We start from the raw sequence: 20,170 nt of genomic DNA, 5'->3' as shown, positions 1-20,170 counted from the left end.
GCTGAATGTGCAAAGCTTAACATAATAAAGTACATTATTTCTTCATTAAACACTGCACAAGGTGGATAGGTTTAAATATTTTAAATACAACTTATTTTTGTATAATGCTCTTCAGTGAGCGCAGGCACAGATTGCTGTGAACGAATTCTCAGGTAAAATGTAAGCATAGATTGCAAGGATTGACCTGAACGCTTATTACCATAACACTCCTTCAGGTTACAGCAAAAACTCAAATGGTCAGAATAAACATTACTTTACAATTACTTTAAAAACGACTTCATTAATCTTTTCCTACCGTGTCAGGGTTCCCCTCCAACAACACGTTGATGGCTCTGTTCACATCTCCATTGCAGTCATGCAGAGCAATCATACATTCATCCTGGTTCTTTCCTGTGACTTCAATTAGCTTTCAGAAAGGGGGGGGGGGGGGGGGGGGGGGGGAGAGAGAAAAGATCACAGGAAAATGTAAAAACTCTGACGATTGTTACATTAGTTCACCATATAATTAGTGCCTTAATACAAGATACACAAAACTTACATTTTTACGCAATACACCTGAAATCATAATCAAAATCCCCCTTACATCTCCAAAGATAACTGCAATAAACCAAATCTCATCTTACTCTTAAAAACCAAAGTTTTTTTTGGTTCCAAATCTTTCCTGGAGTCAGTTCTCCATTCAATAAAGCACTCACGAGTTATAAAACATTGTGTTTAACGCAGTTCTAATGGATTTACTTGGTTTATGCTAGTGCTGAGCGATATTGACAAAATATCACAATATATACCTAATCCCAATATTTATCAATAATTAAATATACTATGTTAATAAAGAGAATACTGCGCCTCCAAAGCACCAGTGATCTATGTCACCAAGGTTTATTACAAACTTTACACAGTACTTCAAACTTTAACCAGACAAAAAAAAAATTCCAGTAGGAAAATGTGCTTTTACTTACTGTATTATAAACTGTGCTTTTAAAACAATCTTAATATTTGCAAACATTGTAATAGCATTCACCAAATTACATTATAATTAAGTTTTTCTGGACACTATGTAAAATACTCGAAATGTACATTGCTACTCAAAAAAATAAATAAATAAACCCTGCTTACTCAAATAGATACTTCAATTCACTTTACCGACTAAGGATTTCAAATATGTAATAAGAATGGACAAAATATATATGAAAAAAAGCACAGAATAGCTCAAATAAAACTCTCTCAAGATTGGCTATTCACAAAGTGTGTATTCTACTTGTAGTACAGAGGTAGAGATCATGTGATCTTATTAACTTAGTATAGTAAGAAACATCACTGGTTGCGAGTTAGAAGGAAAAACTTTTCTACAGTCTCAAGGCTTGAGTGATGCTCTATGCCAAGAAATAATACATGTGCTAAATAAATGCCTTTTCATATGGGAGTACTAACTTCAGGAATATATTTCTTTTTAAGGTGAAACATTCAATGTAAATTGGTTTTCCACCTTTATAGAGGTTCACACTCTACAGGGTGGTCCAGATCTAACTATGCAACTTTTAATGCAATGCAATAATTGCACAGTTAGATCTGGACCACCGTATATGTATGCATCAGTCATCTGTAAGCAGCTTTGCAGCTCTTTCTCAATCTGCTGGCAAGACCAATTCCTAAGCTCTTTGTAGCTTTCTTAACCCTGTAATATATAGAACTTTCAGGAAACACTCTTCCATACCTGGGCTTTTAAAAAACACTATATACTGTATATACATACACACACACAGAATGTATAAAATCAAGCCACAAATAATTGTAACTGCACACATTTATTGAAAACCTCTTCCCTGAACGCTATACATTTTTAAAGTCATTTATAATTTCTACAAAACACAGAATAATAAATTACACAATTATATTGTGCTACTCAGCACAATAACAACAGACCAGTTACATTTTTGTGATAACTGCAACAACATGGTTCCTGGCAGAAAGGGGAGCAGCAATCAATTTTCTGCAATCCAGCAATACTGAATATATGTAACACCTGTGTCATTTGTCCACTTTTGCTTCTATAAGAAGCTGTTTCAGGTGATGTAGCTTGTGCAGTTTCACTCTGAGCAGCTGCTGCACCTCCTTGCCCTCCTCCCAGACTGAGCACTGCCCTTCTACAAGTTCCTCCCCATAACATTCCTGATCTAAACTTGTAAATGCCTACATATTCAGCAACAATATAGAAAAAAATATAAGAAACATATACATAGGTATACACACAAACTTCATTAAAAAACATTGAGCACTATTTTCAAATTCAGCTCTCAAAAATGTGCATGTAAGACACTTCATCACGAAGAAATTTAAAGTGATAATGTGCAGAGGCTATGCGTTTCTAGAAAGATATCCAATTGCGTTCCCCTTACAAAGTGTTTTACTCCCTGAGGTATGCAAGTACTTGTTTATTGGTTTACAATTGTTTTTAATATTGTGCTTACAATATATGGTTTAGATGTGGATTGATCAGATTCATTCTGAATATATGAGTGGACTTTTCCCTGCATTCTTCATACTTTTGTAGGAGCATTGCTGTGGTGAAATAAATGTGATCTGACATTATACAAGGGGCCTAGCATTTTGAGTTAAGTTTTTAAATTTCTCTTATACCATTTAACTGGGACACAGTTCCTTAGCAGTGAGTTCTGTTGTAGCATTTGTAATTTCATTCACAGAATTGCTCTTTTGTCATACAGGCATCTACTGGTAAAGTTGTTTAAAAAGTCACTTAAAAATATCTGTCCACTGACACGTTAAACATTAACAAAGTGTAGTTGGTTTACAAAAAATATTTACTAATTATTCCTTTTCTAAGACATGTTCAGTGCAATACAACTTTTGACAAGCCTCTGGATATTTTACTAAATCTAAATGCCTTTTCGGATGGTTAAAAATATGTTGTCAAAATTTTAGTTTAAGTTTGCAAAATTTGTTCAATAAGGTTCTATATTTTGACTGCAACTGTCATGCAATGTGATTCATTCTCTTCATTAGTGCCACCCCCTTGTAAACTATCACTTTATGGGGCAATGCAAACCTGTATTAATACTTGTGTGCACATTAAAATGTTTTTTTTGTACAATGTACAATTCTCATGACAGTGAAACAGGTTATTTTAGTCTACTGTAGTAATTGCAGTGAAAAATGTGGGTAACATCCACTCATGCATGGGAAAAAAATACAGTTGAATGCCATGAAACCGGTATAATTTTGAAAAATACTGTGATATAGAATTTTGGTCATAACGCCCAGCACTAAGGAAAAGTATCAACACAGTACAGGCTTAAAAGCAAAGAACTGAAACATGTAGAGTTATTTCAGTTTAACATCTTGATAGTAATCCAGGTCTTGCGAGATTTGTGAAAATGAGCTCACTTGGGATGAGAGTACACATCAAAATAATGGTGATCTCTAGCTCTCATACTTCAGGATAACGCAGCAGCACTCGTCACTTTCTTCTGAGAGCACATAATCCAAGTCATCAACAATATGCAAAAACTTCTCCTGCAAAATATTTATTTTGAAGATAGCAACAGCTGGTGTTTTGCATTTTTACTGTCTTTCCTCATTTTACTGATGTTCAGTGTCAAAGCCAAGAGAAGATGTTCATGCTTTCTATCAGGTTTTGCTGCCTTTGCAGACAGAAACATAAGAAAATGTAATGGGACACTCAAAAATACAAAATTAAGGGAAAAACAAAACAAGTTATGTGTTTAGAATACTGAAAAGACATTTAAAAATATCTGTGAACTGATCTGAATCATTTGTTTATGTACAGTAATGCACTGGATTTTTCTATCTAGGGTTTCAAGTCAATGACGGATTTTGAAATTCATCACATTTCTACCTGGATTTAAAGGTTTTAAATCATCTTCAGAAAATAAGACAAATATCTAATCAGCAAATGTGTAAGCATTTTTAAAATACAAGGTTCAAGGATTACTTCTAAACCATAATGCTTTTTAAATATAAATTACATCCATTGCGTAAAGAAAGAATTTTAAAAGTAATAACATTAAGGTATTTTTAAAGTTAAACTGTGATGCAGAAGAGTAATTAAAATACTATCATTCTAGACATTGCATAGAGCAGGCATGTCAAACACATGGCCCCCGGGCCACATGCAGCCCGCAACAGAAATCTGTGCGGCCCGCATGACAGATCCTAGTTAGCACTAAACTTGTACAAATGATTACTATCGTTTGTGATTGAATCATTCTGCATCTTCGGCGTTACTTATTGACTTTTCTTATTTCTGCCTTCTGACAAAAGCGCATTCTCCCATGGCATTACGGTACCAGAAACGTCATCTGCTAGTATAGCCACGAGCTTTGTCCAAAGTTAATGAGCCGCAACGTCGCAACTGAAGTGCCAGGCTGCACCAGCCTGGCAGCAGGGGCGGCCTTAGGCATGTGCAAACTGTGCACCTGCACAGGGCTGCCACGCCAATATATATTGAATATAAAACAGAAAGAGAAAATAATGACACAGCTGACGGCAATGTGGCCGAAAAAACCTTGTGTTTCTTGTTAATTAGTACGTTATATTTACTAATGTCCCTTGAGTCGGAGTAGTAAGCTATATGTAGTATAACAACGTTCTGCCGTAATGAGAGTATCATGGGCCGCCACTTGGTTTTCAAGTTACGGACACGCGCATATAGAAGCGTGTCATGAGCACGAGATGGCTAATCAGTGTCCGCAACGGACATGGCCATCCGACGTGCATAAGATGCCTGCGGTGTGTTAGTACAGAAGGTGCGGGCGCCTACAACAAGCGTCTATGTCGGGTTTGACTATGGTGTGTAGTGTGGACAGTTAGGGTTCCGTATTGTCTGTGCTCGTTGCTTTATTTCGTATTTCCGTTAGTTGAGCTGTCGGCGCCTGCGCACTATGTCTCCTGCGTCCATGGGCATGCCATGTACCTGCGTCCATATTCTTGGTTTATTCTTGGTTAGTAATATGGATAAAGTGGTCTAAATTAACGCTATGTAGGCAGTCCCCGAGTTACATACGAGATAGGGACTGTAGGTTTGTACTTAAGTTGAATTTGTATGTAATTCGGAACAGGCACATTATTTTAATAATCTGTATCACCAGCACTTGCATCAGATTTATGTTTCAGAGACATTCTTGAAAGGTGAAGACAAAAGGTTAAGATGAGCACTGTACACGTTATCACAGCAGGAAGGCACCCGTCAACACGTCTGATGTACTGACAAAAGACAACTTCCTGCTATGTGCGTAACAGTACAAGCAGGCTTGCTATTGAGAATGAATGGGGGCAGCGAGGGGCGTTTCATCACCAGCCCACCTCACAGTCACCTCCACTACAGTATGCCTACCGAGAACGAACACGGTGCGGCCAAAGGCGGGTAGTGAATTGCCCAACCCCAATTCAACAAGCAGCCATCCGAGGCACACTACAATGCTACCCCCGCCACCCCGTTTAGCCACAACCGGGTCACCGCCTGCAGCATTACCAGCCGTGTGTGCTGGGTGGGCAATGAAACACCCCCCTCCGCTCCATCCAGCCTGCATCCAGTCAGGAGCAGTAGCTGTGGCGGCATAGTGGGTGGGCAGCAAACCATCGTCCTGCACACGAGCGATAGCTGTGGCCCTAGTGACTATGGACCACGGGTCACCACTTGCCTCCAGGAGCCACTTGAGGGACACTACACTGCGCGAGCAGCGGAAGTGCCCCCCTCCAGCTACCGCTTGCAGCATTCCCAGGCCGAAGATGACGGAGCGGCAGTTACTGAGGCGCATGTGTCGCAGCTGCATCCTCGTTCGTAAGTCATAGGTCGGAAGTCCGTAACCTGGGGACTACCTGTATAGCAAAAGAGGAAAACAGTGCAGAGTACAGCAATTTTAACAAAGGTAAATTTGTGGGATATGTTGATAAAAATCAATTCCTTTAATCCATTTGGAAATGCAATAGGAAAGGCAGGTGTAATGACTTGATAGAAGCAGAATTGAAAGAAATCACTGGGTAGGATTCCCACAATGACAAAACGGGAGACGTGGGTTGGGGCAGAAAAAGCTCAATGACATCTGAATGTGGTTCACATCAATGCATTGCCGGTTAATTATATTTCCGCCAAAAATGGTTGTGTTTTTTACATTAGCATTCGACTAGATAACAGACATTTGGATTATGCAGAAATAGTAACATGAAATTTTGTTTAGTAGATGCTATAATATATAGTTTGTTCTTTTACAGTACTCCCATTGAAGCCCCTCCTATCAAAAACTTTGTGATCTCCATTTAAAAGTGTTTGTACACTTGTTGTTTGTATAGTAAATCTCAAATTTTAGAACTTGACTTTTCCTTTACCACTAGCCCAAGAACCAAAGACTACTTTACAATCAGATTCTGAATCCACAGAAAAATTGTATGAACCCGATCAGAACACATACATACTCAAAAAGTATGAGGCAACTTGGGAACGGTGTCCACGCACCCTGTATGACTCTAGGATCTCACTACCAGGAAATTTCCTGATAAAGGTTACAAATGTCTTCGCCTTGACTTTCATGAATATTGCTTGCCTGTCACATTTAATATCCAGAGGGTTGCAGACATTCACTTCAATATATAAAGACAGTCAATATAGTAAAAGTATCACTAGCACTAGGTTGGGAAAGCATACCGCAGTTCCAAAACCTGTATCATTTGCTGGAAGCCCTCAATTTCAACAATGGCGTAAGGTAATAATAATGCATTTTATTTATAGGGGCACTTTACATTAGCAGTAAATCTCAAAGTGCAACATAAAAAGTTTAAACAAAGGCAAGGTAAAAACAGATAAAACAACAATAATTATAGCATTCTTGTTAATAAGCTTTCCTAAATTGAAAAGTCTTTAGCTGTTTTTTTAAAACAGCCCACAATCTGCTGTGTTCTTAGGCTCTCTGGTAGGGCATTCCAGAGCCGTGGAGCAGCGGCTCCAAAGGCTCGGTTTCCCATTGTATGAAGTTTGATCACAGGGGGGTGAAGGCGGTAGGTATTTGTAAAACAGAGGTTTCTTGTAGTGGATTGTAATATAAGGAGTTCTTTAAGATATTGTGGAGCATTTCCATGGATACACTGGTGAGTAAACAAACAGTTTGTATTTGATATGGAGATGGATAGGGAGCCAATGAAGTGATAGAAGGATTTGTGAAATGTGTTCATATTTCCACACCCTCATCAGGATAGGATAGGGTAGGATCTCATCTTCATAGATAAAAGCTGCAATAGATTGTTATTTTTTGGACAGAAGGCAAATTAAATGGATGCTTGGAGCTAAACATGGTCTCCAGTGCAGATTGTTTAGGCTCTTATTCGTTTAGATTTCAAATTACATTTAAGGATGACATAGGAATAAATGATTTCTCAGATTTGTTATGTTACGATAATACTTAACCTCCGATTTGCAAAGGTTACATATGGCTTTGCTTTTATCCAGTCCTTTACCAATGCACTGTTTGAATCCTTTTTAAGTCCACACATCTGATGTAAGTGTAGGCGCTAATTTCAGTTGAAAGCCTAAAATCTACACATAGTAAACTGAGCAGGCCAGAGATTCACAAGGTTGATCTTGAGATTAAGAATCGATATCAAAATCGTTTAAATGAAAAATAAAAATTGTAAAATCAATCTCTCAACACAGCCACAAACTAGCAGTTGTTGGTTCATCAAAAAAAAAAAAAAAATTATTTACTTAAATGAAAAGATATATTTCATCCTGTTATTAGCCTTCAATTTAACTAAGCTTAGTTAAGTTTCTTATAAAGGTCCTCGAATACTACTGTATACTTCAATTGAAATGAACAGTGGATTGCTGCATTTTATAGGTGGTCAAGAGCATTGGCTTGGCAAAAGGGAGGGGACATCCCATTCATACGACCATAACAAAACAAAAAAAATCATTCCCATTTAACAAATTTGGGATAATTATAAAAGTTATTTTAAAAAAATTATGTGATTATTCTTGTATCTTGAAAGTGAGCTTACAAAAAAAAAAAAAAAAAAACGTGCAGGAAATCTGCACATTAAAAATTTGAATTTGCAGGAATTACCAACATTGTGTGGAAAACAGGCAATACTACAATACTAATTTCAAACCCTGAAACTAACATTATCGTTTAACTTTCAGGTGGCAAACTACACACTGTACATTTAACATGTATGAAAGATTTTGAAATTAATTTGAGAACTGGAAAACACACGTTGGGGGATATGAAAATACTGCAAATTGAATTTTGCCTATACAGCAAACAATACGAGCTTGCTCACCATCCACTGCTAGTCAAGCAGTGAAACAAGTATAGCAGCTCACATTTTCTATTAGAAAAAGAATTTGAAATTGCTGCTTACTAAACAATTGTCTTCGCTTAACAGCTAAATTTGTCATTTTAATTGTAAGCTTGTAAAGCATGTTAGCCTTGAATGTTTAGGGCACTATGATTTCCACAATGTGGAAAACACGGACAGAATGACTGAATTAACGAATAAAAATGGATTTTAGATTTAAAAAACAGAAATGTGCGGAATGTAGAGAGACTGAAGTGGTGACCGTTACAAAACTTCCCAACAAATTAGAACTACAGATTATTCAATTGTTTATCATTTAGATACTATTTTCTAATTTGTTGTTTTTCCAAGCGAACGCAATTCTTCATAGAAATTCAGTTGTGCCTGTTTGCCAGTTTCCTGTATGTTTTATCATTAAAGGCACACGAATTAGCTAGCTGCATGAGACAGAAATGTCGAAGCGAGCAGTATCAGATACAGTGTCGATAAAACGAAGAAATTTTGCTTAACCGCAAAATTGAGGGCACAACAATATCCCCAGCGACTTTTATAAATCTGGACAACAACGTTTTACAAGTTTTGACAGCATACCATAGACTGGACACGAAAAGATACTTGCAATGACCACATCAAATCTAAAACCCATCTCAAGAACAAGGAGAAATGAAGATCAAAAGGTGTTCCCCTTCAGGTAACGATAGGTGAAACAACAAAATTGTCAGATGCAAGACGCCAGTTTGTGGAGGACTTTGTAGTCATGCGAGTCAGACATCCATCCATTATCCAACCTGCTATATCCTAACTACAGGGTCACGGGGGGTCTGCTGGAGCCAATCCCAGCCAACACAGGGTGCAAGGCAGAAAACAAACCCCGGGCAGGGCGCCAGCCCACCACAGCAAGTCAACTCCAAAAAATGACAAAGATGCTGCCTTTCTTTATTAAGCATTGTAAACAAGGAGGCATGTTGCCAGAAAATGAGCAGTCTTCGTCAAACACCTTTGTCCTGTCTCTTTGAACAACATATGGATGCCGTCCTTCGAAAGATTCGTGGTAATAAAATTTATGGTGTAGTTGATGAAACCATGGATAGCCAAGACCACATAGTTCTCAACATAGTGATAGGTGAGCAAACATTTGGCTGTATGGTAATTTTTTTTTATGAAAGCAGTTCTAATAGTACATGAAATTATATTTAGCCAGTATAAGTCTATCCATTAGAAAAATGTTATTAGTGAACGGCCCTGGTTGTTAACGGGTTCCCTTTTAAAAATTAATGTTAAATATAATTACAATTACAGGTAGTGAAGTCCAGTACTTTTTGGCAGATGTTATCTATATGGAGAGCTACAACTTTTCCACCTTTTCACAGGCAGCACTTCAGTCCCTTCACAACAACCAGCTGAATCTTATTTTAGCAGTGGTTACAGACAAACCATCATACTGTCTAAAAGCATTCCAGGAAGTTTTAAAAGCCTAACAGTGTACATTCAACCTGCTCGTGTCATGTCATCACTTTAGTGGGAGAGACTTGCCAGCACTATAAATACTTTAGTGAGGCTGCATCACTAGTGATGTGGGTAAAGACTGCCTTCAAGAAGCCTGCCAGGAACCCCCGAGGCAGGAAATACGAGGTAGAATAGCTTGGTAGTATCAGTAGGGTACCTCGCAGAACACATTTACCTCTATAAAAAGTTCGTTCTGGCCGAGAACACATCAGCTCAGGCTGTAACAAATATCCTAGACCCTAAAAGTGAAGTTCACCTTCATCTCAGAAGGATGTATCAAACTAGTAACAGCTCTTACAATTCTGGAGGGCACTCACTGTCCTACTGCAGTCTCAGCATACAGCATCATGGAGGATCTGGGCTCCTACCTGATGAATGCAACTGCAAAATAAGGTTCACTTGCGCTAGTGTGCCATTTCATTAAAAGGAATGTAAAGTGCCATTTCATTATTGGTTTTGTTGTAGCTGTTGCGACTTAGTTTAAAAAAAAAAAAAAAAAAATCCAAAATCAAGGGGAAAAAAACGGTGAAAACAAAAAATCAAAAAAAACTTTGTGAAAGAATAAAACAGATTTCATAGATACAGCCCTAAATCTTATTGACTACATCTAAAGAGAAACCTATAGCTGGTAGAAATTAATAAAGATAAAATAAATTTTAAACACTTGGATATAAATTAAAACAAAAAAAAAAAAACTAACTTAACAGCAAAAAAGCTAAAGTGTAATTAATGATTAAAACTTATTAAAATCTATAAACGCAAGTTTAGTTATATTTAAGCAGTGTTTAAGTGCCAATATCAATTACTACACAGTGTGAGAATATACATGTATATTGTTAGACAAATATAGAAAACTTTTTGCTTAAATTAAGCACTACTGAAGAAATTGGCACAAAAAAATTTTAATTTCTTGGGTAATGCACAATAGGCACTTTTCCACTACAGGAATTGTTTTGAAACTCGGGAGCTGTTATAGTATTCCTACCACAGGAACTTGGGCCATTTCTAGATCCTGCAAAGTAGTTTGATACTTTTAGTTCCTACTCCAGGATGTACTTTTAGTTCAATCACGAACTATCATAAGTGGGACTCAAGAAATAAAATTGTGCTCCGGCTCAATCTAAATCGGAATTTCATTAGTGTTAAATGAATATATATTAATGAGTAATGTTGAGATCACCTTTTCTCCTCGATTCTCACTGTTACCTCAGAAACCTTTTATCTCTGCAATCCACGTCACATATTTCACATAAAGGATACAGTTCCTGTTATGTGGTGGGAATTCAGTACATGACAGTTGCCAGATACCACAAGTGGCCCAGAGTTCATATTATAAAGCCTATTAGCCCCTGAAAACAATGTTTCAATTATGTGAGGGTGCCTTTTTATGCCATGTGTGTTAAGGGTAAATATTTTCTGTACATACTATCAGATTATTATTTAAAAAAAAAAAAAAAACACACAGTCTAATAAGGAAATTGTCACTGAACAACAGACATACATAATTTTGTTCTGTTATTAAAATCTCTACAGATAACACTTGGTCGGTCTACAATTATAAAAATACCAAATTTAACATTCAATATAGAACATACAGCTATTGTATATCTGGTCATGCAGGAATTTAGTGAAATTTTTTTAAAAGGGATTTAAAAAGGAAATCAGTATTTAAATCTGACAATTCAATAACAAAACAGCAATAAAACTGTTCAAAGAATCTCTTATACTGTACACATACATACACACGGTTTTGTCATACACATAAAAGCATATATAATTACACAAATTACTTGTAACATGAGCAGAGCAAGTATTTGGAATATATAGTACTGTGCAAAGGTTTTAGGCAGGTGTGAAAAAATGCTGTAAACAAAGAATGCTTTCAAAAATGGAAGTGTTAATCATTTTCATCAATCAACAAAATGCAGTGAATGAACAGAAATCTAAATCAAATCAATATTTGGTGTGACCACCCTTTGCCTTCAAAACAGCATCAATTCTTCTAGGTACACTTGCACACAGTTTGAAGGAACTCGGATGTACGCTTCCTCACATCCTTCTGTCTCTTCATGTAATCCCAGACACACTCGATGTTGAGATCAGGGCTCTGTGGGGGGCATACCATCACTTCCAGGACTTCTTGTTCTTCTTTACGCTGAAAAGAGTTCTTAATGACTTTGGCTGTATGTTTGGGGTCGTTGTCCTGCTGCAGAATAAATTTGGGGCCAATCATACGCCTCCCTGATGGTATTGCATGATGGATAAGTATCTGCCTGTATTTCTCAGCACTGAGAACACCATTTATCCTGACCAAATCTCCAACTTCATTTGCAGAAATGCAGCCCCAAACGTTCAAGGAACCTCCACCATGCTTCACTGTTGTCTGCAGACACTCATTATTGTACCACTCTCCAGCCCCTCGACAAACAAACTGCCTTCTGCTACAGCCAAATATTTAAAAGTTTTACTCATCAGTCCAGAGCACCTGCTGCCATTTTTCGGCACCCCAGCTCCTATGTTTTCGTGCATACTCAAGTCACTTGGCCTTGTTTCCACGTCGGACGTATGGCTTTTTGGCTGCAACTCCAAGACTTCTCCGGACAGTAGATGGGTGTACCTGGGTCCCACTGGTTTCTGCCAGTTCTGAGCTGATGGCACTGCTGGACATTTTCGATTTCGAAGGGTAATAAGCTTGATGTGTCTTTCATTTGCTGCACTAAGTTTCCTTGGCCGACCACTGCGTCTACGATCCTCAACGTTGCCCATTTCTTTGTGCTTCTTCAAAAGAGCTTGAACAGCACATCTTGAAACCCCAGTCTGCTTTGAAATCTTTGTCTGGGAGAGACCTTGCTGATGCAGCATAAATACCTTGTGTCTTGTTGCTGTGCTCAATCTTGCCATGACATGAAACTGTCTTCCACAACCTCACCTTGGTAGCAGAGTTTGGCTGTTCCTCACCCAGTTTTAAGCCTCCTACACAGCCGTTTCTGTTTCAGTTAATGACTGTGTTTCAACCTACGTGTGACGTTGATAATCATTAGCACCGGTTTGATATAATTGGTTGATCATACACCTGACTATAATCCTACAAAATCCCGGACTTTGTGCAAGTGTACCTATAAGAATTGATGCTGGTTTGAAGGCAAAGGGTAGGAACACCAAATATTGATTTGATTTAGATTTTTCTTTTGTTCACTCACTTTACATTTTGTAAATTGATAACAATAAACAATCATTTATATTTCTGAAAGCATTCTTTGTTTACAGCATTTTTTCACACCTGCCTAAAACAGTACTGTATACAAAAAAATAAAATAAATGCAACTTCTTAATATGAAAAAGCATGCATTCCCCCCCCATCTGCATCTTCATTATACTAGAAGAAGGGGAAAAAAAGCCTATACTCTAAACCCAGCTACCAAGTAACAGCCCTCCTTCACAAGAACGTCCTAGATACAACAGTTGAACTAATCTACAGTAATCCCTCCTCAATCGCGGGAGTTGCATTCCAGAACCCCCCGCGAAAGGTGAAAAACCGCAAAGTAAAAACCATATGTTCATACGGTTATTTTTATATATTTTAAGCCCTTATAAACTCACCCACACTCTTATAAACATTTCCCACACAATTATACAGCATAAACCCTTTGTATTCGCCTAGATATTAGGTAAGATTCATTGAAATTATGTATGTAAACACACTGTTTATATACAGTAAACCCTAAATATTACTTTAAAGATATCGAGCGTCTCCGATATCACATATGTTACAGCCATTACGACAGGCAGGCCACCAGCAATAAATACGTACAATGAAAGAAAAATTGTATACAGTAAAATGTGTGTACAGTGATACAAAACTATGTACATGTAATAAGTACTGTATGTAGAAAATTAATTATGTTACTCACCAACAATGACACGGCGACTCGTCCGATAACGATGAGTTTAATTTTACTGCACAACAAAGGAGAGCGTTACAGCTCTTCTAAAGGAGCCTCTTCAGGCGACTGTGTAGCACCGCAGTAGTTGTTCTTCTGGCAGTCTTCAATCCAGATCCCTAAAGCAGATTCCATCCGGACTACTGCCTTATTACATCCACTTACAACTCGTTTTGCGCCCTGGTTAAAGGACACTGCGGCCATAGATCTTATATTCTTTTCCTCCTTTTTAAATAAAAAAGAATCGTGGACTCATTGATTCCGTAATGACATCCTGCAGCGATGTAGCTGTTCCCTTCCTTCAACATATCCAAAACTTTTACCTTTTCGGAAATCGTTAGCATTTTCCGTTAGCGCTTGGGCACGGCCCCTGATGCAGTAGCACGTTGATGTTGAATGAGTGAGACGAGACATCCTGGTTAACGCAGTGGAATTGAATTCTGTGCTCCGTCGCTGGGCCAATCAGCACACAGGAACTTAACTGCGTTTTCTTTTTGGGTAGCTTCTCAGCCATCTGCCAATAGCGTCCCTTGTATGAAATCAACTGGGCAAACCAACTGAGGAAGCATGTATCATAAGTAAAAAGACCCATTGTCCGCAGAATCCCGCGAAGCAGCGAAAAATCCACGTTATACATTTAGATATGCTTACATATAAAATCCGCGATAGAGTGAAGCCACGAAAGTCGAAGCACGATATAGCGAGGGATTACTGTACATCAGATCCATTACTCTCCACTATAAAAAATTTTCAAACCTCTTGGGCTTGTTCAGAAGGGTTTTTCTCTTCTTGCAGACATTACACTTGTCAAAACACTGTCCTTAAGATACTCCTCTTCTGGGCGTCTCAGTAGAATTTTGTAAACATGGCCAAGCTCTATAAATGTCTGGTTTTCTTTTAATATCTTGTGATTGATGGGTGGTACACAGATAAACTGAATATTGTTTGAAACAGCAGATCCTGAAGCATTTAAAGATCCAGTTGGAGGGGAAAGTCATTATTTCTGACTCTCAAAATGGTGACAAAGGCATACTTTGAAACTTTCATGGTCCGAATTGCCATCTCATGACCCACAGGACGCAAAAAAGAATGATTGGCAGAGTTTGAAAGCTGAAAAATGACTGTTGACTGGATAGAAAGCTGCCAGTCAAATAAAACCTGTCATAAGTTATATGCTCACAAATGGTGGGTGGTAGCATTGTAGGCCGAGAGAAAAATGCAGCTGTACAGACACATGCAATATGCTGAAGACAAACTACTAAAACTATGTACAGTGATCCCTCGCTATATCGCGCATTTTATATGTAAGCATATTTAAATATATATCGCGGATTTTTTGCTGGTTCGCGGATTTCTGCGGACAATGGGTCTTTTAATTTCTGGTACATGCTTCCTCAGTTGGTTTGCCCAGTTGATTTCATACAAGGGACGCTATTGGCAGATGGCTGAGAAGCTACCCAACTTACTTTTCTCTGTCTCTCTTGCGCTGACTTTCTCTGATCCTGACGTAGGGGGTGTGAGCAGGGGGGCTGTTCGCACACCTAGACGATACGGACGCTCGTCTAAAAATGCTGAAAGATTATCTTCACGTTGGCTACCTTCTGTGCAGCTGCTTCGTGAAGCGACATGCTGCACGGTGCTTCGCATACTTAAAAGCTCAAAGGGCACGTATTGATTTTTTTTATCTGTCTCTCTATCTCTGCTCCTGACGGAAGGGGTGTGAGCTGCCACCTTCAACAGCTTTGTGCCGCGGTGCTTCGCATACTTAAAAGCCAAACAGCCCTATTGATTTGTTTGCTCCTTTGAAGAGGAAGATATGTTTGCATTCTTTTAATTGTGAGACTGAACTGTCATCTCTGTCTTGTCATGGAGCACAGTTTAAACTTTTGAAAAAGAGACAAATGTTTGTTTACAGTGTTTGAATAACGTTCCTGTCTCTCTACAACTTCCTGTGTTTCTGCGCAAATCTGTGACCCAAGCATGACAATATAAAAATAACCATATAAACATATGGTTTCTACTTCGCGGATTTTCTTATTTCGCAGGTGGCTCTGGAACGCAACCCCCGCGATGGAGGAGGGATTACTGTATAACCCTTTGTAAACAGATTCTCTAGTCGTTTTTTTTTTTTTTATTTAAATGAGCTTCATATCAGTTTATTTAGAAGAAAAATTAAGTTTCTGCTATTTCAAACTAAGTCCACTTGCGCCCTTCACAGCATTGCCAACAACACCTAAGGCAACCTTTCACCACAAGATGTGCAATTTCTTTAACCTCATTTCATGAATGCATTACTTGCTGTCATGTTGCAAGTGATTCAAACTATTAGTAAATGTGTTCTCAGGACTTAACAACAAATTAACTCTATACCCACTGCCACTAATTTGGAGTCACCAATTCACCAAGCCTGTATGTCAAGCAGGTGTGTTAACTCAGGGAAAATGGGCAAACTCCACAAAGAATAAGACCAAGCATGAGACTAAAAACCAGGATGGAAGATCTGTGAAGCAGCAGCACTACTGACTGTGCTACCACACCAACCTTCCATTGCCAATTCTATCTTTACTAAAACACCAACTTTAATGCTCAGTTTTCCTACTTACACTAAATATTCACAATGTTATTTGAAAACCTGAAACAATTCAAAGTCTGATACATTTCTGTGTGGTATTAAGTTGATAAAATAAATACCCTGTAAATAGGACTGCTTTGAGTAAACCATTTGCTATAGGCAAATCAATGCAATCATTGCTCTGTTATTGGCGATTCTAATTTTCATAAACATACATGAGAAAATTTCACATTCAAATATAAATGTGAAATTTACAATGTCCGGCAGTTCAGTACATACTGGTGTCAGCCGTTTCTATCCTTCTTGGAAGAGTTCATGCTGTGTTCAACTTTTTCAGAAAAAGTATCACTGTTAACAGTCTAAATGAAAATCAGAAACTACTCCAGTTACCAAAACACAAGTTTTCAATCTGTATATTGACAAAATGGAACAGCCCTTTAAACAAGACCGATTGATTCCTCAAACACCAACCTTTTACCATATATGTGCAGCACTGCCAGAAAAGCAATGAAACTGTTTAAAAATGCAACAAATATCTGAAGAAAACACTTTCACAATAGCACTTTTACATTTTCTGCTCCATAAGCACATTTATGTTACCTCAAGGGACTCGATCATCAAAAGACAGATGAAGATGCTTTTTGAGTAGAATTAAAAATAGATACTAGGCTGACAAAAAGTTGCTCTAAATGCCCTTGACAGTGGATCAGTGGTTTAAGAAATTCATATATTCAACGGAACAAAGACTGCTGACCTTTGCTATGACAGTAACAATAATAATTTAATCAGTCAATAAAAAACAGTAAGTAAATAATTAATAGTAATATACACATAATTAAGGTTTCTCTTTATTGTCTGTATTAATGCTGGATTGATACCAAAACTGACTTCAGTACATAAATACCAGCTTTTGCACTTCAGTACCAGGCACATCACATAACAGCAAACACCTGAGCTCACACACAAGATACTACCCTACTCACCCAGTGCACATTAATTTATAAAATTTACTTTGAAAAACTGGGGCATGAACCAGTCGCCACTGTTGCCCTTCTGTTTTAGAGATGCTCTAATTCAGTTGTCTAGCCTTCACAATTTGGCCCTTGTGAAAGTCGTTCAGATCCTTCCTTGCACTAATCCATTTTTTCCTATTTCTAAAACAATTCCTTCAAGAAATAACTGTTCACTTAGTGTCTATATCCCACACCTTGGCAGGTGACATTGTAAAAACGTTATCAGAAATAGCCTACTGATATTTATATATATCAGGGTATATACAGCTCGTATGTATATTATATATATATATATATATATATATATATATATATACACGAGCTGTATATACCCGGCGTTGCCCGGGGCAGAAGTAACCTAATCGGTCAAACACTTACATATATACCAAAGTAAACCTAATCGGTCAAACAGCTTCATATATACAGAAGCGAACCTAATTGGTCAAACAGTTATGCATGTGCAGAATGATTTTACAAACATTATGCGTGTTAACAATCATTAAAAAGAAAAGATTGAGGAACTGTTCTTCTATATGTGATGAAGCCACTAATAAGACAGATTTTTTTCAGGACCCAGCTGTTTCATAACTAAACTACTGCCACCCCAAAGTAATGCCTAATAGTGGTTTTTGGGGTAGCTGTGGAATAAAAAGGGTGTTTTTTAGTCAGTAAGAATCTGACAGTACCCTTCAGTACGGGCTGAAGGGTGCCTATGTAAGGTTTTACATCCTTCCCGTATGGAAAAAAAAACATACTAAACTTTTTTTTCATCATTACAGATAATCTCAGTCAAATCGAAGTACGCATTCTCAATTTATTTTTATCTAATTTTTACTTTTTCACAAAGCCATCCCATGCCAATTTGTATGAATAAACTTTTGCTAGAGAGTTAGCAAAAGTTTATTCATGCACATATTTTAATACGGATAATCTATCTCTAATCAAGGTTCTCATTTTCATTCTAATTTAAAATAATAATAGATACTCATTTTTTTCTTCTGTTTTAGAAAAACCAATCTATGCCACCTACGTCTTCGTCAAGTCAGCTTCATCCAGCTTCATCACATATAGAAGAAGAGTTCCTCAATCTTTTCTTTTTAATGATTGTTAACACGCATAATCTTTGTAAAATTATTCTGCACATGCATAACTGTTTGACCAATTAGGTTCGCTTCTGTATATATGAAGCTGTTTCATCGATTAGGTTTGCTTTTGTATTTATGTAACTGTTTGACCAATTAGGTTTGCTTATGTATATAGATTAGCTGTTTGTCCGATTAGGTTCGCTTCTGTATATATGAAGCTGTTTATCCGATTGGGTTCGCTTTTTTTATATATGTAACTGTTTGACCGATTAGGTTTACTTTGGTATATATGTAAGTGTTTGACCGATTAGGTTACTTCTGCCCCGGGCAACGCCGGGTATATACAGCTCGTATATATATATATATAGCAAAATACCCGCGCTTCGCAGCGGAGAAGTAGTGTGTTAAAGAGGTTATGAAAAAAAAAGGAAACATTTTAAAAATAACGTAACATGATTGTCAATGTAATTGTGTTGTCATTGTTATAACTGTTGCTGTCTTTTATATATATATATATATATATATATATATATATATATATATATTATAATATATATATACACACACACATAAACATTATATACATATACATATATATACATATCTACATATACACATGTACATATATATACACACACACATACATAAACACACACATAAGACTTACTGAGTGAAACGGGCTTTCATTGACAATCATGTTACGTTATTTTTAAAATGTTTCCTTTTTTTTTTCATAACCTCTTTAACACAGTACTTCTCCGCTGCGAAGCGCGGGTATTTTGCTAGTATATACATATACACACATACATGCAGTTTTAATAACACAGAAATCAATATAAACATTAACATCATTATCATATGAGAATATGAAGTAATATATAAGAAGCACATTTCATATAAATATAAATTATTAAACAGTAAAATCTTCTTCTGTAATTTGCTACCGTGGCAATTTGTGTGTCTGTCCAGGATTTTAAATGACCTGTAGCTCGCAAACCGTTGCACCTATACACTTGAAATGTGGTACACATATAGTACGTCACGTCTACTATCCGCTTTATGGGTGATGATTGTTTTAGTCTTTTTATCTTTATTTTATTTTATTGTACAATCAAGTCCTATCTGCGCACAGCAGGGCAGCCGTGGGCGGATGCGTATGGTGTATTCACTCCATGTTATCGTGCATTGCGCTGTCAGTGGTATTTTGATAAAAGAATTTGAACAACATATAAGAAGCGTATAAATTATTAAACAGTAAAACATTAACATTTAAGAAGTAAAGTTACATTAAGTACTACTGCTGTGCCTTCGGGTATACCTCATTTTTTGTTTGCCCATTACATGCTTAAATGTATACATTTTTTGGTGCACCTACCCGAGAACACGCGACATATAACCGAGCGTGGGAGAAGCATGGATTTTAAACACGCGTTGAGTTGATGTGCTGGTCTCCCTCGTGAAATAACTGGTAATGTTTGACTAAAATCTACAGCGAGTAAAACGACATTAGCTCCTATTTTTTTTTTTACGATCTCTGAGATGTTGCTTTTTTCGGTTCAAGGCTTCATAAGCTCTTTTATGTTGTATGGTGTACTTATCCCAAACCATCATCTTTGAATGTTGCAAGACTTTCGCCTTGTATGTAGATCGGGGTAATTACATTCATTGCATTCCTAGTCTGAATCACAATCTGATTGTATGGGTGGTTACCTGGCACTGTAGGGTTGC

At 37.3% G+C, this 20,170-nt stretch overlaps 1 protein-coding gene across 6 annotated transcripts in view; it reads right to left on the bottom strand.

Annotated features, from left to right (window-relative positions):
* Window positions 1-20,170, bottom strand: part of ubap2l (ubiquitin associated protein 2-like) — a 298,828-nt gene that overhangs the window by 251,100 nt on the left and 27,558 nt on the right. For all 6 annotated transcript variants that reach the window (XM_051923264.1, XM_051923266.1, XM_051923265.1 and 3 more), the window contains one exon: window positions 296-406. In XM_051923264.1, the coding sequence (XP_051779224.1) occupies window positions 296-406 (111 nt within the window). The remainder of the gene's footprint in view (window positions 1-295; window positions 407-20,170) is intronic.

This window comes from Erpetoichthys calabaricus, chromosome 2, assembly GCF_900747795.2.
Source record: "Erpetoichthys calabaricus chromosome 2, fErpCal1.3, whole genome shotgun sequence".
Classification (NCBI taxonomy): Eukaryota; Metazoa; Chordata; class Cladistia; order Polypteriformes; family Polypteridae; genus Erpetoichthys; species Erpetoichthys calabaricus.
The sequence above is the reverse complement of the archived record's forward strand: the minus strand, read 5'-3'. Positions and strand labels throughout refer to the sequence as shown.